Source organism: Neocloeon triangulifer, unplaced genomic scaffold (genome assembly GCF_031216515.1).
Source record: "Neocloeon triangulifer isolate White Clay Creek 2 clone unplaced genomic scaffold, ASM3121651v1 ptg000004l, whole genome shotgun sequence".
NCBI classification, from domain to species: Eukaryota; Metazoa; Arthropoda; class Insecta; order Ephemeroptera; family Baetidae; genus Neocloeon; species Neocloeon triangulifer.
This window is the reverse complement of record NW_026775547.1, coordinates 801,392-823,632: the sequence shown is the minus strand read 5'-3', so window position 1 is coordinate 823,632 and position 22,241 is coordinate 801,392. Positions and strand designations below refer to the sequence as shown.

At 35.1% G+C, this 22,241-nt stretch overlaps 5 protein-coding genes across 6 annotated transcripts in view; 4 read left to right on the top strand and 1 right to left on the bottom strand.

The window, feature by feature from the left end:
* Nucleotides 1-275: 275 nt before the first annotated feature.
* LOC132193347 (androgen-dependent TFPI-regulating protein-like) lies at nucleotides 276-2,758 on the top strand. Its single transcript, XM_059613958.1, has 6 exons — nucleotides 276-376; nucleotides 1,326-1,533; nucleotides 1,773-1,916; nucleotides 2,095-2,309; nucleotides 2,363-2,514; nucleotides 2,576-2,758. Exons 1-6 carry the CDS (start codon nucleotides 333-335, stop codon nucleotides 2,617-2,619), a joined length of 807 nt encoding a protein of 268 aa, XP_059469941.1. The 5' UTR covers nucleotides 276-332; the 3' UTR covers nucleotides 2,620-2,758.
* Nucleotides 2,759-2,776: 18 nt separating this feature from the next.
* LOC132193346 (cytochrome P450 9e2-like) lies at nucleotides 2,777-5,990 on the top strand. The gene is made up of 7 exons (XM_059613957.1): nucleotides 2,777-3,086; nucleotides 3,147-3,307; nucleotides 4,119-4,581; nucleotides 5,000-5,162; nucleotides 5,221-5,430; nucleotides 5,479-5,730; nucleotides 5,785-5,990. The coding sequence occupies exons 1-7, from the start codon at nucleotides 2,910-2,912 to the stop codon at nucleotides 5,952-5,954; spliced, it is 1,596 nt and encodes a 531-aa protein (XP_059469940.1). The 5' UTR covers nucleotides 2,777-2,909; the 3' UTR covers nucleotides 5,955-5,990.
* Nucleotides 5,991-6,772: 782 nt separating this feature from the next.
* Nucleotides 6,773-13,175, top strand: LOC132193665 (uncharacterized). The gene is made up of 16 exons (XM_059614487.1): nucleotides 6,773-6,960; nucleotides 7,035-7,059; nucleotides 7,666-7,851; nucleotides 7,905-8,056; nucleotides 8,164-8,629; nucleotides 8,716-8,866; nucleotides 8,928-9,143; nucleotides 9,611-9,862; nucleotides 9,915-10,096; nucleotides 10,649-10,834; nucleotides 10,889-11,040; nucleotides 11,198-11,663; nucleotides 11,726-11,876; nucleotides 11,933-12,148; nucleotides 12,242-12,493; nucleotides 12,547-13,175. Exons 3-16 carry the CDS (start codon nucleotides 7,669-7,671, stop codon nucleotides 12,729-12,731), a joined length of 3,210 nt encoding a protein of 1,069 aa, XP_059470470.1. The 5' UTR covers nucleotides 6,773-6,960; nucleotides 7,035-7,059; nucleotides 7,666-7,668; the 3' UTR covers nucleotides 12,732-13,175.
* A 797-nt stretch (nucleotides 13,176-13,972) lies between these two features.
* On the top strand, nucleotides 13,973-18,374 carry LOC132193637 (sodium-coupled monocarboxylate transporter 2-like). 2 transcript variants are annotated; one of them, XM_059614421.1, is made up of 15 exons: nucleotides 13,973-14,226; nucleotides 14,965-15,220; nucleotides 15,688-15,847; nucleotides 15,898-15,963; nucleotides 16,020-16,071; nucleotides 16,128-16,195; nucleotides 16,251-16,405; nucleotides 16,616-16,756; nucleotides 16,883-16,991; nucleotides 17,330-17,439; nucleotides 17,493-17,676; nucleotides 17,728-17,814; nucleotides 17,868-18,022; nucleotides 18,080-18,257; nucleotides 18,312-18,374. In XM_059614421.1, the coding sequence occupies exons 2-15, from the start codon at nucleotides 15,015-15,017 to the stop codon at nucleotides 18,357-18,359; spliced, it is 1,719 nt and encodes a 572-aa protein (XP_059470404.1). In that variant the 5' UTR covers nucleotides 13,973-14,226; nucleotides 14,965-15,014; the 3' UTR covers nucleotides 18,360-18,374. The 2 variants fall into 2 exon arrangements, with proteins under 2 accessions (XP_059470404.1, XP_059470405.1); XM_059614422.1 differs by having other exon boundaries at nucleotides 14,951-15,220.
* Nucleotides 18,375-18,538: 164 nt separating this feature from the next.
* Nucleotides 18,539-22,241, bottom strand: part of LOC132193639 (protein singed) — a 25,241-nt gene continuing 21,538 nt past the window's right edge. Inside the window, exons 4-7 of the mRNA XM_059614423.1 lie at nucleotides 21,229-21,385; nucleotides 20,659-20,820; nucleotides 20,076-20,212; nucleotides 18,539-19,999 (exon numbers count right to left, since the gene is read on the bottom strand). Of these exons, the coding sequence (XP_059470406.1) occupies nucleotides 19,797-19,999; nucleotides 20,076-20,212; nucleotides 20,659-20,820; nucleotides 21,229-21,385 (659 nt within the window). The 3' untranslated portion in view covers nucleotides 18,539-19,796. The remainder of the gene's footprint in view (nucleotides 20,000-20,075; nucleotides 20,213-20,658; nucleotides 20,821-21,228; nucleotides 21,386-22,241) is intronic.

Here is a 22,241-nt window from a genome sequence, read left to right as displayed (position 1 = left end):
ATTCAGAGGTCATTCAACGACCGCATAAATGACCAGCTTATCAGTGATAAGAGGATTTTTATTTTTTATTTTAAAATGAACTGAGCATCAATTTTAATTGAATTCTATATTTGGTGCGCTTGCATGAAAAAACAAGGAGATATATTGAAAAAGAAAAAAAGGGATCTTCGCGGAAGCCAGACATGCACTCGGCATGCAAAGTGGAGTATGTAGATTTTTTTTTAATTCAATGCGAGCTGCCAAGACTGTTCAGCGTGATAACCCCGAGTGGCCGCCGAGAACAAGGTTGATTTCGCCCATGCATCAGACCATCCGCACCACGACGAGGCGAGATGATCGAACCGGCGGCTCATTCAACTTATGGCTTTCTGAGCGGGTGAGTTCGAGTGGCCGTTTTGTAATTAATCAGTTGGCGGTGCACAGGTGGGCTGATTCTTAAGATAAAAAAAATAATCAGTCGGTATAATCATTGGTCACGTTTGAACGAAATTTTCAAAGCCCAGTCTCTATGAGAAAAAACATGTTATTTTTATTATTGGCTGTAATTAAAGTTTGAATATAATAATATGTAATTCCTATAATTATAAAATTAATTTTTTTTTTATAAAAGCAATCGGTGAGCAAAATTAAGCACGTGTGTAAAAATGTGATTTTAGGTGAATAATTAATTAAGTGATTATATTTTTGTCCTAATATTTTTGTAACATTTTAAGCCGTCTTGAGTAAATTTTTTTATCAGGTGATTTTTATGAAAATATGTATTTCATTCTAGATTCTAGAGAATATTTTATAATTTAAAATGAATAAAAAAGATGAATGATTTAAAACAGGAACATTTAGGAGGATAAATTATAGTTTGTTATTCTCTCTAGTTAATGAAATAAAATTAAATTATTGTTAATCAAGTATTCAAATTTAGGTGATTCTAAACTCAAATTTTAGATGAAAATTTTATTTTTTTTACACATAATTAAAACGTTTATTTTCAATAAATTAAATTTTATCCTAACTCAATTAAAACAACAAGTAAGGTCCATATATTCATGAATTTTAAAATTTTATTATTATTAATTCACTTCCGACTTTTCGTCAGTTTAAGCCATCGATTTTTAGCTTTTCACATCCTCTGCAAAATAAATCATCACACATTTTTCTTTCTTTCTATTTTAATTTTATTAAAATAAAATAAAGCAAATGAATTAATTATCATTGCGCTTCAAAGGCGCACGTGCCAATCGCTATTATTATTTACACGAAATGCCAAAGTTTACTGGCCGCGATCCATTGTTAGCCTCGCACACCCTTGATTAAACGATTCTGTGCAGCGTCTTCGTCGAGCAACGCAAAATGAGCTTCAAGGGGGAAGGCCTGAAGCACCACTGCCTGACATTTTTCCACGGCTCCGTGGTCACTTACTATGCCCTCGTGGACTTTCACATGGCCCTGGCCAACTACGAAATTTATCAGACCGACCACCCCGTCACAAAGATGTGGCTCGGAGGCGCCACCCAGTTTTACACAACTTGGAATCAGGTTAGGCAATAATTTTATCTTTGTTTTTAATCAACATCAATTAACCCAATTAGTGCTTAATTTGAAAACAAGGAAGAAAATAGATTTTAATAAATTGAAGGAAGGCAAAGTGAAAAAAAAATAAGGTCAATTTTTTTCAGTTTGGGTGTTAAATTTTTATTAATATATTAAAACATTTTCATAAAAATTATTTTGATGTCTGAACTTTGTTAGATAATTAAAATTTATTTCGCCCACAGGTGTTCCATCAACTCTACTTTGTTCTCAGTCTGATTCAAGACATCCTGACCTACTCAACAAACAATGAACACATCAAGTTCTGCTCGTGGTTCGACTCGATTAAATACAAATTCTTCATACCCATAATGCTCCCCTCGACCTTTGTAAGTTTTTAAACACTCTTTTGAAAACAGATTTATTTTTTCCTCTCGTTGAAACAGTTATTTTGATCGCTTGGCAAATATTTTTCAATGAGTGGAAAAAGTTTGATTTTGTTTGAAAAAGTTTCTTCCAAAAATAAAACTTGTTGAAAAAACAAATTAATATTTAGTTCTCATACAGATGACGACGATAAACTTTTGGAGCATTTACTGGATCGCCCCGCACCTGATGTTGGCCGATTTGATAGAATTCATCCCGCCGTGGCTGAACCACGCGGTGCACACTTTTGTCACCCCGATCATAATTGCAGAATTTATAATCACCTCGCACGGAATTCCGAGTTGGTGGAAAGGTTTCAAATACGTCACGATCTTGATGGCCGCCTATGCTGGATGGTAGATTTTTTTTGTAATTTTAAAATTAATTTCTAATAAAATTTTATTTTTAGGATTTACCCCTTGGGATATTTCCTAGGACAGTGGCCATATCCGTTCCTCGAAGTTTTCAACTTGACGCAGCACATTTTTTTCTGCCCTACCATGTTCATTCACGGCTACTTCTGGTACATCATATTTAGATACGCGGAACAGCATCTTTACGGTGGGTGAAATTTACAAATAATATAAATTCTTTTTACTATTTCCATTTTTTACTTTTGCAGGCGAGTACTCGACAAGGAACTCACCTGAGAAGAAAGGAGCTTAAAGTCTGAACCCACTTTACAAATTTTTACTCAAACAAAATATAAAAATATAATTTTTTTAAGCTGTCAATATACTTCAAATGCCGATATTATATTAATATATTAATCGCTGGTCGAAATAAAAATTTTAATTAAAATGGTCGTGCACGTTTTTACTTAGCCAAGGTTTTTTTTATCGCTGAGTGACACAATTCAGGCTCCATATCTGCCCGCCTATTTTTATCGAAGCGAGCCGAATGAAGCCCACGAGGCATCTTGCGTTCATATTTAGTCGAGCCATCGTCAATCAAAGATGTGGATTCTAACATTGAGTCTTGTTACCATCGTCTTCTTCCTCATTTACCGCTGGTTAACATCAGTCAACAACTACTGGCGGGACAAAGGAATACCCTTTGTCAAACCGGTGCCTATTTTCGGCTCCATGTTCCCAATAGTGGCTGGAAAGAAGTCTTTTGCAGACCTTTTAGAGGTAAAACATTTATCAAAATTTATATATAGTTATGTATGTTTTTTTTTTTTTAATTTACAGGTGCAATATGCAGAAATTAAAGCCAGCGGAAAAGGGTATGGTGGAATCTACGAATTTATGACTCCGACAATAATGGTGGTTGACCCTGAAATCATCAGGAAGGTCACTGTCAAGGATTTCGAGCACTTTGCCGAAAGACGCACGCCAGACATGGCAGATGAGTAAGCACAATTCCTCAGTTAACGTGCATTCAACTGGTATTTACTTTTGATAGAAGAAAAACGTCAAATAAAAAGTGACCTTCAACTCTTTTTTAATTGTATGCAAATGTGCATCTTTTGAAAAGAACTGTGTGGGCGAAGAGAGAATAGGGATCAATTTAATTTGATGACAATATAATAGAAGAAAACGTATTCTATATTTTATAAGTAAAAATTTGGAAAGTGTATCTCTATTGTTGGAATTATCGCGGTAAAAAAAAATATTTTAATTATTTTATAAAAAAAATCACATTTTTTTTCTTTTTTTATTTGCTGACGCTCACAATCAGATTGCACTCACGCTGAGTTTGCGTGCGCGCTGAAAGCGCTATTTTTTTTTTTTATATTTGTAAAAGGTAAAAAACAAAATTTGGAAAAATATTGCTTGCATGGGTTCAATGTTTGCCACATTACTCAGGTTAAGAAAAAGTTATCCCAAATGGATTGGAGACAAAAAAAATTAATCACGGGATCAAAGAATATTTTTTCCAGGACAACCAGATAAAATTAATCTCCCTACGGATTCATCCAGGGATAACTTAATTAACGTGAGAACTAATTTAAGAGAATAGCGCCCATTATATTTTAATTTGTTACTATTTAAACTTTATAAAGATCAATTTTCGTCTTAAAAAAATTTTATCGCTATCAGATTCACTATCTTTTTGAAGGATGCATTTTTATTAAATTTTAATAAGAAATACTATTGAGAATGAGGTAATAATATTATTTAGTTTATTATTTTAATTACAATTTATTTTGCACTTTGCAGCACCGACCCATTATTTCATAGATCTTTGGTGAGTTTGAGGAGCGACGAGTGGAAGGAGATGCGCAATATTCTCAGCCCTGCATTCACGACCAGCAAATTACGAGGAATGTTTCCGCTCGTTTCAAAATGCTCGCGGGAATTTGCAAAATCTCTGGAAAAATACGCGGAAAGCGGCGAGCCCGTGGAGATGAACAAACTTTTCAACCGGATGGCGAACGACGTGATAGGAAGTGTCGCCTTCGGACACGAAAGCCGCGCCATCGAGGACGAGAAAGACGAGTTCTTTATTATGGGTCAGCGGTTGAAAAACTTTTCCGGCCTGCGGTACTTCATCGTGGTCGGTTACATGCTTTTTCCGAAGCTGATGAAACTGCTCGGCATCTCTTTCACGCCAAAAGATATCAGCGTCTACTTCAGGCGGCTTATCATTGGCACCATGGAGATGAGAGATAAGTTCGACTTGGTAGGCATTCATTGAGCGATTTTATGAAATTGTAAATCTTTCTGCTCTTGATTAATCAATAATTTTATTTTTTATATCAGTATATGCAGTTTTTTAGAATTGACTTTTTATCAAAAATATCTTAATTCTTTGAAAAGATTTATTTTATCGTTTTAATTCATTTGAAGAAACAAATATATTTTACCTATTTTACTATAAAATAAAAAATTTTAATTTTTACATATATCCAAACATAATATATTGATTAAAATTTTTTGTATTGACCGAGAAGAATAAATAATAATATAATAATTCAAATTTTAATCCAAAAAAAATATCTTAAAATTTTAGTGTACATAAAATCATGTCCTCAGATAAATTTAATTTATTGCAATATAAATTATGGCATATAATACAATGTTTGTTATTTTAACGCTAGAGTCGGCCTGACATGCTCCAATTGCTGATGGCAGCTCAAAAAGGGGGCATCAAAAGAGAAGAAGGAGACGAATTTGACACTGGAACTGTCGGAGAAGATTTGAATGCAAATTCCGAGCACCAGAGAGTATTTTCAGCACCCAAAACAGATTGGAACATCAGAAGTAAAGCTGATATAGCATTGAAAATCTACTTGATATTAATTTACTAGTCATTTCAAAGGAAATATCACGGATGTGGACATTGCAGCGCAAGCGTTTATCTTCTTCCTTGCTGGGTACGACACCGTGTCTAGTGTGCTCAGTTTCGCGGCGCATTTGCTCGCATGCCACCCTGAAGTGCAGGAAAAGCTACTTGCAGAAATAAAAATACAAAATGAAGTCACTTACGACTCAATCAGAAGCATGCGATATCTAGACATGATCTTAAGCGGTAAAAATTTTAATAAATTTTAAACATTTAATTATAATTCCTTTATAGAAACCCTTCGATTATACCCCCCAGCAGTATTCTCAGATAGAAAATGCACAAAAAATTACAATTTTCCGGACTCGGATTTTGTCATGCAAAAGGGACAGGGAATCGTTTTTCCTATTTACGCTCTGCACAGAGATCCGGAATATTTCGCAAACCCGGACAAATTCGACCCTGAGAGATTCAATGACGAGAACAGGAGTTCGATTCGACCCTACACGTATTTGCCTTTTGGCTCCGGCCCTCATAATTGTATAGGTATAAATCAATGAAACTTAGAAGTCGGAAACTCCAACTAGTTTGATGTTGCAGGGATGAGGTTCGCATTGCTGGAGGCGAAAGTGTGTTTAGTGCATTTGGTCGAAAATTTTGAGCTGCAAGTTTGCTCAAAAACAGAAATCCCTTTGAGATTATCAACGAAGACGTTTCAAATGATAACCGATAACGGCTTTTGGCTCAATTTGAGACCGAGAGGCAAATAAAAAGCAATTTCATTAAATAAAAATATGATATATAATAATACAAAATTTACATTTTATACATTATTAGCCCTTCCTTTAAAACTCTAATTCAATTTTCAAATTAAGCGAAAGAAGAAGGATTATTTTACTTCCTGAAAGTCGGTTTTTTTTCTTGCCTAAGTTACTTCAATTAAAGCTGCAACTTTAAAAATTTCATGGGTATCTAATAAAAATAATTTAATACAACGTAAGTAAGATAATTATAATAAATTGTGGAAAAAATTTTTCTTCAATTTTCAACTTTTATTCAATTCTAAGCATTTCAATGAACAACAATGAACTCAAAAATTAAAATGTAATGAAAAATAAATTGTTCCACAGGAGTAATAAAAAAAACTGATTGAAACGGGCAAAATAAAAGTTTTTTGAAATTGTAGTGCTTCAAGCTTCAACCATGCAATAGTTCGTATATGACAAATAATACAGTCTTTAATGTTGACGATAAGATTGCACGTGGGAAGGTTTTGTGAACTTATAAGCAAAGATTTATTAACTATGGTGCAATTTTCTCTTATCAGATCAATATCGGCTCAAAGTATAAAAGATTCGACAGATTAAAAAATTCCCCAGTTTTGCACTCGGCGGGACACTTGCAAGTCAAGTAAGCAAGTTCAAATTTTTATTCTTTCTTTTATCTTGCTTAAAGCTTATTGAAATATAAATTGATCTGAGCTGCATTTGGCCACTTTACTCTCTCATCCGGTGCCGGCAGCAAATTTTTGACGCGCATATTCTCCGGCTCCAGCGCTCATTGCCATTGGCGAGAACTCAAGGTTGTGCGTATTAAAAAACTGCGAATGTTTATTATACGAGCTGCGCGGCGGTGATGCAATTATTGTGTCACTCCTAATTCGGCCGGCGAACCAACTCTCACGCACGCGCCAGCCAGTCAGTTTGTGTGCAGCGGGCCGTGCGTTTGCATATAGGGCTCCAGTTGAAAGTGATCTCTTTTAATTTTTGTAACAAAGTATGTAAATTTTTCTTTGGTGATAATTATTTGCTATTTTTTTACGAATCTTATTCTTGGTTTATTTTCATCAGCAAGGATTTTCTAAAACACTAAAAGGTAATGGAAAAATGTGTTTTTTTTGTTAGACCCAATGTAGCTTTCACCTGTTTGATACGCACATTAAACAAGTTTTAATATAATTTCATTGCATTAAAATAAGGCCATGCTTTTCTTTGATACAATTTACGTTTAGTATATATTCATATGCTGAATGCTTATTTAAGGACCGTTTCGCCAAATGAGTAACTTAATAAAAACGATAAACTCTTCCTGTTATTGAAATGATTATATGTAAATAAATAGAGCAAGTTGATTTTTTTTAATTGATTTTTAAATTTTTATTTTCATCTTACTCAAAGTGGAGGAAAGTATATGTGTTTTTATCTTTATGTGGTTGAAACTGCTCCAATCCAATCAATGTTTTGAGAAATTTCGTTTTTACAAGAAACTGCAACTGAATTTTGTTTCATTCTTCACGAATCAGCCAAACAATAAACACTTTTTTATTGCACAATGTAAAGAAATGGCACAAAGTTCACAAAAAAGAAAGAGACAGGTACAAAAATTGACCGCAAAGTTATTTAGAAAAATTTATTTTCATTTATAACAATCAATTTTAATTAGCATTTGATTTGTATTTATTTTCACTGTTAATATTTACAGAAAATGCTTGATTTCTGGACGACCATAGCCCTGGTAGGGGCTGCCCTAGCGCTTATCTACGCCTACGCGGTCAGAAACAATGATTACTGGGCGCGCCGCGGTATCCCTTTCATCAAGCCGGTGCCATTTTTTGGGAATATGGCATCAACCGTTTTCAAAACACGATCTTTTGCTGACGTTTTTTGTGTAATTTTACGGGAGGAAATATTTTGAGCAAAATACAAAGCAGGAAATTTTAGGAAAACTACATGCAATTGAAACCAAACGGTTACGGAGGAATGTTCGAGTTCATGAGTCCAACGCTTATGGTTACTTCGCCCGAGCTGATCCGCGACATGACCGTCAAAAACTTTGATTTCTTCCATGACAGGAGAATGATTGTGTCAAAAGAGTGAGTTTTTGGGTTTCAATTAAGTTAAATAAAAAATCTCAAGAATCAGATTTGCAAACAATTTTTTATGTTTTTATCTTTTTCTGAAGGTTTATTTGATTTTTCAGTACCGATCCACTTTTTGCCCGGTCTTTGCCTGGTCTTAAGGGTGACGAGTGGCGCGAAATGCGCAACAAGTTGAGCCCCGCGTTCACCGCGAGCAAGCTCAAGGGAATGTTCCCTCACATCAGTAAGTGCGCCGGTCAATTCGCCAAGTTCTTGGTGTCCAGGGAAGGTGCCAAGACTGAGCCGATTGAGTTCAAAAGCACCTTCACCAGGATGACCAACGACGTGATCGCCACCACGGCATTCGGGGTTGAAACCAACGCAGTGCAAAACCCTGACGAGAAATTCTACAAATTCGCACAAATTATGACGGATTTCGGCGCCCTGAGGAGTTTGATTGCCCTCGGATTCATGGTTTTCCCAAAACTGATGGCGGCCGTCGGTCTTTCTTTCACGCCTAAAGAGGTGACCAACTATTTCCAGCAGCTCATCAAAGGCACCATGGATTTTAGGCAGAAGAAAAATATTGTAAGAAAAATGTAAAATATTATATGACTTTTGTTGAAATTAATTTACATGAACGTTTCAAATTAAAATTATTATTAAATTTTAAGTCGCGGCCAGACATGCTGCAGCTCCTGATGGCTGCCCAGAAAGGCAACCTGAAGAAGGAAGCTGACGAAGATGTTGGAACGATTGGCGAAGATTCTGCTGATTCTGAATTGCACAAAAAACATATGGCTGCAAAGAAAACTGACTCAATCCGTAATTTAAAAAAATTTATTATTTTTTTCTCCTTTTTTTTAATTTTTGTGCTTTCTTTAAGAAATTACTGATGAGGATATCGCGGCTCAGGCGTTCATTTTCTTCTTTGCTGGATACGAAACCGTGGCTACTTTATTGGCTTTTGCAGCACACGAGCTGGCTGAAAACCCTGAGGTGCAGGAGCAATTAAGGGACGAGATCGATGCTGCTCTTAGCGAAGGACCATTGTCTTACGAGTCGGTCATAGGAATGAAGTATTTGGATATGGTTGTGTCAGGTAATATAATTTTATGGTTAAATTTATTTATAAAATGTAAAAAATACAATTTCATATTAATTTTACTGTTGCAAAAAACTGTGTTTTTAAACAAATTATTAGAAAATGTAAGGTTAACACAAAAATTTTCATAAAAAATTTATATTGTTTTCCAAATTTAACATTATTTATTATTGAAATATTTAGTTTATTTTATTTCTAATATAAAAAAATTGATTATTTTTCAACAAAATTTTTACTGATGAATCTAAAACTGCTACTTACAAACTTATATTAATGAAATTAAAATAAAAAAGCAGTTTCATATTTTAATATTAGAAAAAATAAAAGAAGTAATTATTCATAATCTCATAGAAAAATTATGCTGCATATTTTATTTTGATTATAATATAACTATAAAGCAATAAAGAAATAATATAAAAAACAAAAAAGAATTAAAGTGTAAATTGGAAATTTAATGCTTTCAGAATCACTCAGAAAATATCCCCCTGCAGTAGGAACTGACAGAACTTGTATCAAGAACTACAAAGTTCCTGGAACGGACAGTATTATTGAAGCCGGCACCACCCTTTCCGTTCCCATATACCCACTTCACAGAGACCCCGAGTACTTCCCCGACCCTGAAAAGTTTGACCCAGAAAGGTTCAGTGAGGAGAACAAGGCCAACATCAAGCCCTACACTTATTTGCCATTTGGCGTCGGCCCACACAACTGCATAGGTTTGCGTTCTTAATTGCCAATAAATGAGCAAAAATAAAAGAAAATTTTTAGGAATGAGATTTGCCCTGCTGGAAGTGAAATTGTGCATAATCCACTTGCTGGCTACCTGCAACTTGCGAGTGTGCGCCAAAACCGAGATTCCTTTGAAACTGTCTAAGAAGTCTTTCGCCATGACCACTGATCATGGATTCTGGCTGCTCGCGATTCCTAGAGAAAATCCAACCTTGAAAGTCTAAAACAAATACCTGTTTTTTCCATGTAAAATTATTTACTCACTTATATTTTTTGTATTTTGTGTTGCCAAAAATAAAATACTTTTAACTAAGTTTCGAAAATTCTTAGCTTTCATTTATAATCAACCACTTATAACATAGATTGACAGATTTTCTTTTTCTTTTCTGTAAGCATTCTTGAAAATACAGAGTGATTCAGCTTATAAAACAAAAGCAAAAGTATTTTTTGTCGATAAGATAAAATTGAGCGTGGGCAAGTTTTGTGAACTTTTTATCTAATTGTGAAGGGCAAAAACGGTCCAGCTTTTTGTTATCTTATTTGAAATTAAGCTATAGCTTGCTTTATTTGATTAGCGGCAGTTTTTCTAGGTTGGTAAAAAATTATATTTATTACTATTCCAATCCTCCACAAATTTTAGAAATAAGTGTATATGGCTGGCCGTGCGCGCTTTTGACCGACATGCTATGGTCAACATGGGAGTTTCGGTCAAAAGCGCGCGACGCAAGCGATATTTACAAGTACATTTAATTACAAAAGCTGGATTTTTGCAGAAAATGTTAGATTGCTGGACGACCATAGCCCTGGTAGGGGCCAGCCTAGCGCTGTTCTATGCCTATGTGGTCAGGAACAACGATCACTGGGAGCGCCGAGGAATCCCATTCATTAAACCAGTGCCATTTTTTGGAAATACGGCGGCTGCGGTTTTCAAAACTCATTCATTTGCTGAATTGTTTTATGTAAGTTCTCTGTTTTAATTTTATAGTGAATTAAACTTTAAAATTTTTTTTTAGATCAACTACATGAAACTGAAACTAAGCGGTTTTGGAGGAATGTTTGAATTTATGAATCCGACAATATTGGTCACCTCACCAGAATTGATTCGTGACATAGCAGTCAAAAATTTTGATTTATTCCATGACAGGAGAATGGTCATCTCAACAGAGTAAGCATAAAATTTTGATTTTACAAAAAAACAAATCAAATTAATCAAGTTGCTTTAAATTAAATAAAAAAAATATAGTGATATCAATTATCAGGATTTTCAATTTAAGTCAAAGATGTTTAATTTAATATCAAACAAAAATTAATTAAAATTTCAGTACCGATCCTCTTTTTGCCGGATCTCTTGTTGGTTTAAAGGGTGACGAGTGGCGCGAAATGCGCAACAAGTTGAGCCCCGCGTTCACCGCAAGCAAGCTCAAGGGAATGTTTCCTCACATCAGCAAGTGCGCCGGTCAATTCGCCAAGTTCTTGGTGACCAGGGAAGATGCCAAGACGGAGCCAATTGAGTTCAAGAACACCTTTACCAGAATGACCAATGACGTTATCGCCACTACTGCTTTTGGCGTGGAGACGAACGCCGTCCAAAACCCCGAGGAAAAATTTTACACTTCAGCCCAAACTTTGACTTATTTTGGTGGCATAAGAGGCCTGATTGCTCTCGGCTTCATGGTGTTTCCAAAACTGATGAAAGCCATCGGCCAGTCTTTTATACCCAAGGAGCCGAGCAAATATTTCCAGCAGCTCATCAAAGGTACCATTGAGTACAGGAGAAATAAAAACATTGTAAGAAAATTATTGCAATAATTAAAAATTTAATTGGAATTTTTTAATTTTAAAATTTCAAGTCTCGGCAAGACATGCTGCAGCTCCTGATAGCGGCCCAGAAAGGAAATCTAAAAAAGGAAGCAAACGAGGAGGTCGGAACGATTGGCGAGGATTCTGCCGATTTTGAGTTGCACAAAAGACACATGGCGGCCAAGAAGAACGATTCCATGCGTTAGTAATTCATTTCATATTTTTAAAGGTTGCTCTGCAATTATTCTGTCTTTCAGAAATTACGGATGATGACATTACGGCCCAAGCATTCATTTTCTTTTTTGCGGGATTTGAAACGGTATCGACGGTTTTGAGTTTCTTGACTCACGAGTTGGCGGTGAATCCCGAAATTCAGGACAGACTGAGGGAAGAAATCGACGAAGCCCTCGTTAAAGGTCCATTGTGCTACGAATCAGTGATGGGAATGAAATATTTGGACTTGGTTATTTCAGGTAAAAAATGAAGAATAAATTATCAACTGTGCACAGACATTAATATACCTTAATTGTTTCAAATATTTAAAATAAAAATCTATACATTTTTAGAAACTCTTCGAAAGCACCCCCCTGCAGTGGTAACGGACAGGGTGTGCATGAAAAACTACAAAGTTCTTGGAAGTGATAAGATAATTGAGGCCGGAACTGTCGTCTCCATAGGAATCTACCCTCTTCACAGAGACCCAGAGTATTTCCCAGACCCTGACAAATTTGACCCAGAAAGGTTCAATGAGGAAAACAAAGCCAAAATCAAGCCCTATACCTATCTGCCTTTTGGTGTCGGCCCACGCAACTGCATTGGTATGTAAATTAAAATTTAATTTGTGTAATTAAATCCACTGTTAACCATATAGGAATGAGATTTGCATTGCTGGAGGTGAAACTGTGCGTCGTCCACTTGTTGGCAACTTGCAATTTGAGAGTTTGTTCCAAAACCCAAATCCCTTTGAAACTCTCAAAGAAGTCATTTGCTATGGACGCTGAGAGGGGATTCTGGTTGCTCGCGATTCCAAGAGAAAAACCTACTTTGAAAATCTAAGCATTTTCATTCTTTTACGTTTAAAAATAAACTCTAAAAAATAGAGAGATTACATTTTGTTGAGAATTATAAGTATTAAAAAAACTCATGTTTTAATTTCAACTGGGGACATTATGATGGTACCCTTTCAACTGTATCATTTTATTTTTTAAATTGCGTTCTTTATTATCATTCACTAAATATTTGTAATTAATTAAAGTAACCATTTTGAAATAAATCTCTAATCAAGCGATTATTTAAAATATTTATAATCCATCGTGTGACCTTAAGCGAGAGAATGTAAGTCATATTTGCAGTCAGTGGACGACTATTGTGAGCTAAATTTTTTTATCATACAATTCAAGCAATGACAAATGAGGTCTTTTCGCAAAATCTTTGTTAGTGACATGGCGCCTTTTTGGGGCCATCAAATAATGCAACGTTTCCCTGGAAAGAATAGTATTTCTATGTTGAATTGTTGTAACCATTTGTACAAATAAACATGAATAATTCACTTTTATAATTGTAACAAATAAATTTCATTAATTAAGACGTTTTCAAAAGTATATTTGCTAACCTTAAGTCTCCGCAGGTATAGACTTTTTGTCGTTAGCTTTTTATTATCAATTCTCCCATTGGCTACGAGCAGACGAGATGAAGAATATTAATTTAATTTTTACAACTTTTCTTTATGCTCATTTCGCAGAGGATTTGTTTCTTCTCCAGGGTCCCGTCTTTAGAAGTCACCTGCTAGGTGCCAAAATTTAAATTCGGATATCGAAAATAGACAATTTTTAAAGGATACTATTGAAAAAGTATTTTTACAACGTTTTTAAGGAATGAGGTTTGCACTACTTGAGGCAAAACTGTGCGTCGTCCACTTGCTGGCCACCTGCAACTTGAGAGTGTGCGCCAGAACGGAAATCCCACTGCAACTTTCGCGAAAGACGTTCTCCATGACCACCGATAATGGATTCTGGTTGCTCGCAATCCCCAGAGAAAAACCAACTTTGAAAGTTTAAAAAAAGCGTTATTAAAATCTAGTATCAAAATTTCTTTGCGACATAATAAAAAATAATAATTTGAATTGCATAAATGTGTATTTTTTTAATTAGTATCATTAGGATTTGTTTTTCTATGCAAAATATCTTGAAGGTCACCTTCGATTAAAATAATCTAATCGAGCAAATATGTAAGTCAAATCAGTCTCCAACTTGTAAGTAATAATTCCTGAGAGATTAAGCGGCGTTCATCAGGAGCGAAACGTTTTGAGTGGCGCTCGATATGCGCGAGCAGAACGCGAAACGCCGATTAAAAAAAGTGTCCAGATGGCGATAAACGGCGTTTGTTATATTCGGTCAACAAGTCTTGTTGTATTCGGTCGCGGATAGAGTCGAGTGCAGTTCAGGAGAAACGCTCGCTTACGCCACAACGACGCCGATTTGCATATTAAGCTAAACAAAAAGAACAAAGGCGGCCGATTGAAGAAATTCCCGGGGCTCCGAAAAGCCCTCGCGTAAGTGAAATGAATAGCTTCAGTTTTATTCCAGTCTTTAATTATAGTAACGGGTAATATTATATTAGTGTTTAATTGGAGTATTATTTTCTGGAAATTTCAAACAGCGAAGAATTTAGAATAAAAAAAATTATTATAATAATAATAGTAAAAAAATTAAAATACTTTAAAGAGAGAGTAATTATTATATTATATCATTTTGGGACATTTCCATTAGATTCGTGATAATTTGTTTGATAAAAACTTTGGCGAAGTGTAATATGGTTCATTGTGTAGAAGTTTATCATAAATTTTTTTTTAATCTTTAAAATTTTTACTCGTTAGTCTTTTCAATAGACTTATCTTGAATATTGTTAATTAATTAACAACACTAACAATAAGTTTGATATTTATTATGAATATCTTTGAAAACTCTCCATACAGTTTTAATTTCCAATTAAGTTTCTACGCAATGTTTCAGCGCCTAATTATTTAAAAAAGATATGCAATATTGCATTATTTTTTTCTTGTTTTAAAATCTCAATAATTATTATTATTTGTTAAAGTATTTGAAATTCCCTAACAAAAGTGAAGACAAATATTGATAAAAATTAAAAAAACAACAATTGTCTTACCGTAAATCAATGGGAGCATTTTCAGTCGTTGCGATGAAATGTTTGTCCAAGACTTCACGCACACGTTGCACATGAATTGTGTTTGTTTTACTCTCGAGAGCGATAAAAAGCACCTCTGCTCCAGACGCATCCTACCTTCTCACTGAATTCGTCGGCCACAGCCAACGAGCAAGGATGGATGAGGAGTGCAGCGCGAACTCGCTGGAGAGACACAAGTTCGGCTGGGAGGACTACTTGGTGTTCGCGGCCGTGCTCGCCGTGTCCATGGGCATCGGCGTCTTCTACGGTTGCTTCAAGGGCAAGCAGAAAACGGCCTCGGAATTCTTGATGGGCAACAGGCAGATGAATTTCTGGACGCTCGGCGCCTCACTGACTGTCGGGTGGGTACAATTTCACTTGCTCAGCAATTCGCAGACGCTGATTGGATGATTCATCCTTGCGCTATTTGTAGAAGCAGAAATTTTTTGCCAGAGAAGGGAGAGACGAAATTTGGTTTATATTATAGTGGCGGAAAAAGTCTATGGTCTTATGTAACTTTAATATTAAGACTTATTTAAAAAATAATTTGGCTAATTCAAATAATATAATAGTATTAAATATGGATAAATATTTAAATAAATAATAAATTATGTTTCTTTTCACTTATTTTAGCAGTTAAAAAGTCCCTCACATGATAATTTTATTAACTTCAATTCGATTTCATAAACAATTTTTAATTTAGTCAAGAATAAAAATCATTTGCATCAGATTTGCAAAGAGAGTCTTTAATTTAATACACAAATAATTATTAATTACAGTTCCTCTAAGACTTAATGAATTCCTATTTTTGTTTTTATGTCATAATTAGATTTACATCTGCAATCGCCCTGCTTGGGAACACAGCCGAAATGTACAACTTTGGCACACAATACTCACTAACTTTGATCTCGTTTCTAATAATGGTACCCGTAACTTCGTTCCTGTATCTGCCCACTTTTCGTGGATTAGGAATCACTTCAATCTATGAGGTTTGATTGAATAATTAATTTATTGTGTACTAATAAAAAATCATTTCTAGTATTTTGACAGGAGGTTTTGCAACAAAACAAGGCTGCTCATGTCCTCTCTTTTTGTCGTACAATCAGTGAGTTTAAATTAAATATAATTTTTTATATAATTTAAATTATTTTCTCAATTAAGCTACTCTACTTGTCAGTGGTTGTTTACGCCCCTGCACTTGCACTGCGGCAAGGTAAATTATTAAAGACAGTTCAAAAGTAAATTATGAACTTTGTTTAAAATTTATAGTGACTGGATTTAATGTAATTGCGGCGGCCGCGTTGATTTTCACTGTCTGCGTCATCTACTCATCACTAGTAATTAATTAATATTTATATATTTTGCCCTTTAATGTAAGATTTAAATTAAAAGGGTGGAATAAAAGCTGTTGTGTGGAGTGACACGTTCCAGTTCACAATTATAGTGGCAGCTTTGCTGATGGTGGTTATTCGAGGAGCAATGCTCGATGGTGGTCCAGCGGAAATTTGGCAAGACGCCTATGAATCTGGACGCATTGAATTCTTAAAGTAAGTTGACTGAATAATAAAATTGCTGAAATTTGAAATAAAAATCAGCAGGCTTTTTAAGAAAGTAATTTTAAAAATTTTTACAAATAATACAAAGAAAAATTTTTTAATCGGTATAAATTTTGTGTCAATTAAAGACATATAACTTTGAGAACTCTGAAAAATTTTACAAATTAAATTATAAGAACTAATTGAAAATAATGCTTGCAGTGTAAATCCAGATCCGAGAATTAGGCACTCTTTTTGGACGGTGATCGTCGGCTCGACTTTTTACTGGTTGGCGATGAATTGCGCCACGCAGTCGTCGGTGCAAAGGCTAATGACTGCGCCCTCAAACAAACACGCCACTTGGTATGACAATAAATTGCTTCAATTGACCTTTTCCTAGCATTTCACACAATCATTAATGCATTCATGATAGATCGGCAACCTCAGCCACATGGACAAAACTTCATTTTGTTAAATTTCGAATTACAGGGCCCTGTGCCTCAGTTCTCTCGGAATGATAGTAATTTACTCAATCACTTTCTACGTGGGCCTCGTCATGTACAACCACTTTCAACACTGCGACCCTCTGCTAAGCAAAGTATAATTAATCTTTAATTGTCTAAAAATTTACATTATCTATAAAAAAAAGATATTTGAGGAGTGTATAGAGCAGAATGAACGAGCTATAAAACATTAATGAAATCTTTTCTTCTTTTTTTTTACTACAAAACAAAAACTATATCAGTAAGGTTACAGAATGCCACCTTAATTCATAAAGCTAGAAAATGCAAGAAAAAAAATTAAGACGAAAGCATACTTTTGCACATAATTTAATTAATTTCAACTTTCAACAAGAAAGTCCAGTTTTTTCAATTCGTCTCATCAAAATTCTGCAGCAAATACTATTTTTATTCAATTTTTATTTTATTGACTTAGCAAGTTGAGGCAACTGACCAGTTGCTGCCCCTCTATGTAATGGAAGTTGCTGGCTCTCTTCCTGGTTTGCCTGGACTTTTTGTTGCCGGCGTTTTCAGCGCTGCTTTGAGGTTTATATTTTAGAGGATAATTTTTAGGCAGAATTATTAACATATAATTTTAGCACTGTGGCGTCAGGACTAAATGCATTGGCTGCGAGCACCCTGCGAGACATCCTTGCCGGAGGTTTTAATTACAAACCAACGGACGCGAAAGGAGCTCTGATTTCTAAAGGGCTCAGTGCTCTTTACGGATTACTCGGCTTTGCGCTCATTTTTCTCGTAATGCAACTCGGAGGCGTTTTGCAAGTAAAAATTAAAAATTATTTAAATATTTTCAAATAAAATTAATTATTTTAGGTGGCTATTAGTCTTAATGGAATGTTGGCCGGAGCTGCTTTGGGAACTTTTACTCTGGGAATGTACATACCTTGGTGCAATCGAACGGTTGGGAAAATTTTTATTAAATTCTGATTTTATCTAATATACTTTAAAATTAGGGTGCGATTGTGGGAACCATAGTGGGGCTAGCCACGTCCTTGTGGTTGTGCATCGGCGCCCAAGTAGCCGCACTGTCCGGCCGATTAGTTCAGGAGAGGAAAATTGTTGGCACTGATTGCAACTGCACCGTCATACTTCCAGAGATACCCAATCCGTATAATTTCTCAAATTGATCCTTTATTATTTTAATGCTAATTTTGGCTCTTTGCAGTGATGAAGTATTCGATGGTTATAGAATATCTTATCTCTATTATTCACCGATCGCGTTCCTAGTGACCATCGTCATTGGTGTTATTGTCAGCGGAATAACTGGGTTCCAAAAGCCAGAGTCACTGGATCCAGAGCTACTTTCCTCTTTAATCAGAGGCAGGGTGAAGCGTCACATCAAAGTATAAAAATAAACTGCTTCGTAAATTATCTGGAATTAATTGTTAATTTTTTAGGAGATTCAGTTAGAGACCTGCACTGAAATTGACGACCAAAAATATTAGTTTTTAAAATAAATCGTATAATTTTTTTACACTTTACGTTGTGAATATAATTTTGTAAATAAAGTTCACGTTAACGATTTTTTTTATTTAATTGTGTTTTATTTTAAATGTATTATGCTTGATACCCAGTAACATTGATGCTTTATCGTATCGAGAAAAGCTAAGTTGAAGATGCGCAATATACACGCTACAATCTGCATAATCACACTCTATTACAAAAATCATCACTTTTCCTATGCGTTTTTTTTTTTCTTACACAATATACAAGTACGAATTTCACCTCTTCTAAAAATCCACTGGTTACATTCAGTTAATTTCTTCTGATTCCGCAACAAATTTGGGCAACATCAAATATTTGTATTTTCTTTACACCTCTGACAGAGGGTTCTGTATTTTGAGCTTAATTCTCACGAAAAATGCAATTTCTGGAATCCGATAAGTCAGGGCTAGCCCTCCTTAATCATTTTTTCTAACTCTACGTACACAGATACAAGTATTTATTTAATTACTTTTCAAAGTTGTGAAAGTAACTTTTATATCTCAATATTTTTCTTCCAAAATACAAATCCCTGCGTACAAAATTCGAGTACAAAAATTTTAATTAGCGAAGGCAGTGACAGTCAAATCTGTGTAATCAAATCGGCTCATTCTCTCTTTAATTGTTTTGGGACAACAACTGCCTTCCTGTATGCAAATGCTTGGTGGAAAGGAATGCCTGACAAAATCCAACATACTTAGGATTGCCGTTCAAAATTTATCAGAAAGCTCAAAAACGGTCCGTAAATGCAAGTACCAAAAGAGTGTGTGTATAGATGTGTGTTGTGTGTGATAGTAATTAATGTTATTTAAGATAATATCATCATGTTTCCAAGCTATAGCCTTATCCACACTAGAGGACTAATCACGTTTACAAAAATGACTTGTGGACTCAATTAATGCAAAATAATAACATGTAGCTTTTTTTAAATATATAAAAGTAAAACCATACACTATGTGTAAATTAAAATGTGCTTACTTTGTGCCAAATGAGATGAGAGAGAGTATAAATATATCTGTATCAAAAGTTTTAAATAAATTATATGGATTAGATCGTTCTCATACAAAAACAAGTACTTTTCAGCCTCAGATTGCGAATTTGCACGGAATTGATTTCAGACACTTAATACTTTAAAACAGGCAAAAATTTGGCTCAATTTGGTCCTCGTGGAGTTTCAAAACGTTTTGAGTTGATTAGTCTAAAAGGAGACTGCTTGTAAGTACTTGTGGCAAATTCAGTTAAAACAGAATAAGTTAAATTTTCGGCCATCAGCAGCTTTGGTTGGATATAATAATTTACTCAGCCATTTTACTAACACGTACGTCCCTTGCTCCTGCCTCCCTTGTTTTAATTGCAAATACTGTTAATGGCTTCTTCTCTCTATGTAACGACTCAACTAATTAGTACTCCCATTTCGTGGCCGTTTCAAAGTCGTTGTCTCCTAGACGGAAGGTTCCATTCTTGTTGGCCTGCAAGTACTCGCCGTTGACTCCCTTGATGCAAATCCTGGTCGGGTCCCGCAGCTCCAGATAGAATCCTTCGGGGGTGTCGGTGTCAGCAGTGACGCTTTCGCCATCGGAGTGCCAGTACTTGCCGTTTTGACCTGCAAACGCGTTACATTATCAGTTAGTAAAAATCTCATTGAACGTTGATGAAGTAGTCTTGAGGTATTTTCGAACCTTTGAAGTAGACGATGCCCTTCTCTCCCCTTTCGACCAAGATCGTCTCGTAAGTGGCTTTATTACACTCCAGCTTGTTAGAAGAAGCGCTCTTGTAACCAACAAAGCCCTGCTCGCATTTCAAAACCAAAATTGGCCTGAAAATAGAAATAAAAATTGGTATTAAATAATTTATTAAAAAAAAAAAAAATCTTGGAAAATTTGGAATTCGGCTCATCCTTGAAGAAAAAACTAAAGATATAAAATACAGCTGACCTGAGCTGACCCTGAAATCTAGGATTTGTTCGATGCTAAATATTGTGGGTAAGAAATATGTACATTTAAAAATTAGGAATATTTTTAAGAAAAATTGCAGATATGCTGTTTTTTTTTAACATTGAAGTCATACATTCATAATAGCATTAACTGCGTTTATTCTATATATTTTCCAAAAAATTACAATTCAATAAAGCAAAAGATTTATTTGGCAAATTCAAAATAATCTGCTGCACTAGCAATCTTTGCTTAGGGTCTTTTTTTATTTATCCAACAAAATTTAACCACAGGTTTTATGTTTTTCTTTTCAATAATTAATTTTTTGTACCTATTGATCAGGTAGAAGAAGTATTTGCAGGTGTCCTCAACCGTGTCGCAGTTGGCGTACAAGTGGCCTGACCTCTTGGTGCCCACATACTTTCCGTTGTTGGCTCGGAAGGCCACGGATCCGTCAGTCTGCCAAGCCAAGTCGAACAGGGCGTTTGAAGACCTGGAGGAAAATCGATTATTATTATTATTATTATACTTCAATTGAGATTCAGGGAGCGATGTTCCTGACTAAAGGGCGCGGTCGGCGACTTGAATGGTTAAAAAAGAAAAGTAAGAGTTTCCTGTCTGGCGAGTAAACAAAAAACACTCTCGTTCTTGTCGTCCGACTATTATTGTCCCCCAGCGCGCCGCCGGAATGCAAATGAGCAAAATCCCAGCGTTTGTCTGAATGAAATGAACCGTGCTTGAAGAAGACGGGCCAGGAAGACATCAATAAAAAAGAGCTCTTGAATAAATGACAGGTGGTGACTCACGGCAACAACCACAACACCTCCCTTTTGTGTGTGCAACTTATCAGATGCAAGAAGAAGAAGGGACATGCTCAGGTGAGCAGTTTATGGTTACGTGCCTTTTGTCTCCGTTGGCTTGGATGCCACCTCCGGTTTCCAGGGTCCAGTAGCGGTCCTTCATGGTCCTGATGTACCAACGCTTGGTGCTCTGGTCGTACTCGAGCTGGAAGCGCTCGTCGTCAGACACCTCGTCTTGATTGGCAGTCACGTCGACTCCTGAGAACAGAGATGTAGAAAAATAAAGTATTTTTGTACATGAAGAGTTCTAAAAATTACTAATAATTTTGACTTTATTTAAATATTCTTAATAATTTTATACTTAAAAATTATATTTTTTATTTTAGAATTTCCAATTTATTGAGGAACAGTGACAGTGACAACAATATTAATTTACATACATGAACTTTTAATTCTTTAGTTTTTAAGTGTTCTTTTCGCCAAATTTTGAAAAAAAAAATTCGCGTTAACTAGTTTGAATTCTGGATGTTTTTGATTACATTATGGGGTAGCGTCAAACTGATTGTGAGTATACCTAATTAAATATTATTCAAACTGAAATGATAAATATCAATTTATTATTATAATTCTTATTTTTTTTTTTGGCCCATTACTGCATGAAGATAAATCTCATTATTTTTATTAAAATAATACAAGATTTTGATTCGAAAGCCAGTAGCTTAATAAAAATGAGATAAATTATATTTCAATTAATTTAATTTTATTAAATTACATTTTCAGATGCTATTCAAAGTTAGTATATTTATCTTCATGAATTGTGGGCACGGCATAGTTAATGCACGTTTTTGAACTTGAATCAAGTTTATAAGGAAGTTGTCGGGGGCTGCATGTAAGTGATACGGCGCTTTTCTGCCGTGTGTTTCGTGATTTATTTGCATGACGACTTCGCAGCACAATAACGAGACCGCATAATTCTCTGTGCAAGACGCGTGGTTTGAAATTTCACGCTGCTCATTTAAACGGCGCGTTGTTCCATTTAATCCCGGTGTTTTTGCTTCAGCATCTTGGATATCTCCATTGTTTGGCAACAAAATATTTATTTTTAAATTGCAAT

What these genes read in the sequence shown, in the direction of transcription:
- LOC132193665 (XM_059614487.1), top strand. Translation starts at nt 7,669, where the DNA reads ATGCTTGATTTCTGGACGACCATAGCCCTGGTAGGGGCTGCCCTAGCG. An exon ending in AAAGAAAACTGACTCAATCC is followed by an intron (nt 8,867 to 8,927) that starts GTAATTTAAAAA and finishes GCTTTCTTTAAG; the next exon opens with AAATTACTGATGAGGATATC. An exon ending in CAAGAAGAACGATTCCATGC is followed by an intron (nt 11,877 to 11,932) that starts GTTAGTAATTCA and finishes TCTGTCTTTCAG; the next exon opens with AAATTACGGATGATGACATT.
- LOC132193637 (XM_059614421.1), top strand. Translation starts at nt 15,015, where the DNA reads ATGGATGAGGAGTGCAGCGCGAACTCGCTGGAGAGACACAAGTTCGGC. An exon ending in GAATCACTTCAATCTATGAG is followed by an intron (nt 15,848 to 15,897) that starts GTTTGATTGAAT and finishes AATCATTTCTAG; the next exon opens with TATTTTGACAGGAGGTTTTG. An exon ending in GGACGCATTGAATTCTTAAA is followed by an intron (nt 16,406 to 16,615) that starts GTAAGTTGACTG and finishes TAATGCTTGCAG; the next exon opens with TGTAAATCCAGATCCGAGAA.
- LOC132193346 (XM_059613957.1), top strand. Translation starts at nt 2,910, where the DNA reads ATGTGGATTCTAACATTGAGTCTTGTTACCATCGTCTTCTTCCTCATT. An exon ending in ACGCCAGACATGGCAGATGA is followed by an intron (nt 3,308 to 4,118) that starts GTAAGCACAATT and finishes TGCACTTTGCAG; the next exon opens with CACCGACCCATTATTTCATA. An exon ending in TCTAGACATGATCTTAAGCG is followed by an intron (nt 5,431 to 5,478) that starts GTAAAAATTTTA and finishes ATTCCTTTATAG; the next exon opens with AAACCCTTCGATTATACCCC.
- LOC132193347 (XM_059613958.1), top strand. Translation starts at nt 333, where the DNA reads ATGATCGAACCGGCGGCTCATTCAACTTATGGCTTTCTGAGCGG. An exon ending in TTTACACAACTTGGAATCAG is followed by an intron (nt 1,534 to 1,772) that starts GTTAGGCAATAA and finishes TTTCGCCCACAG; the next exon opens with GTGTTCCATCAACTCTACTT. An exon ending in TAATGCTCCCCTCGACCTTT is followed by an intron (nt 1,917 to 2,094) that starts GTAAGTTTTTAA and finishes GTTCTCATACAG; the next exon opens with ATGACGACGATAAACTTTTG.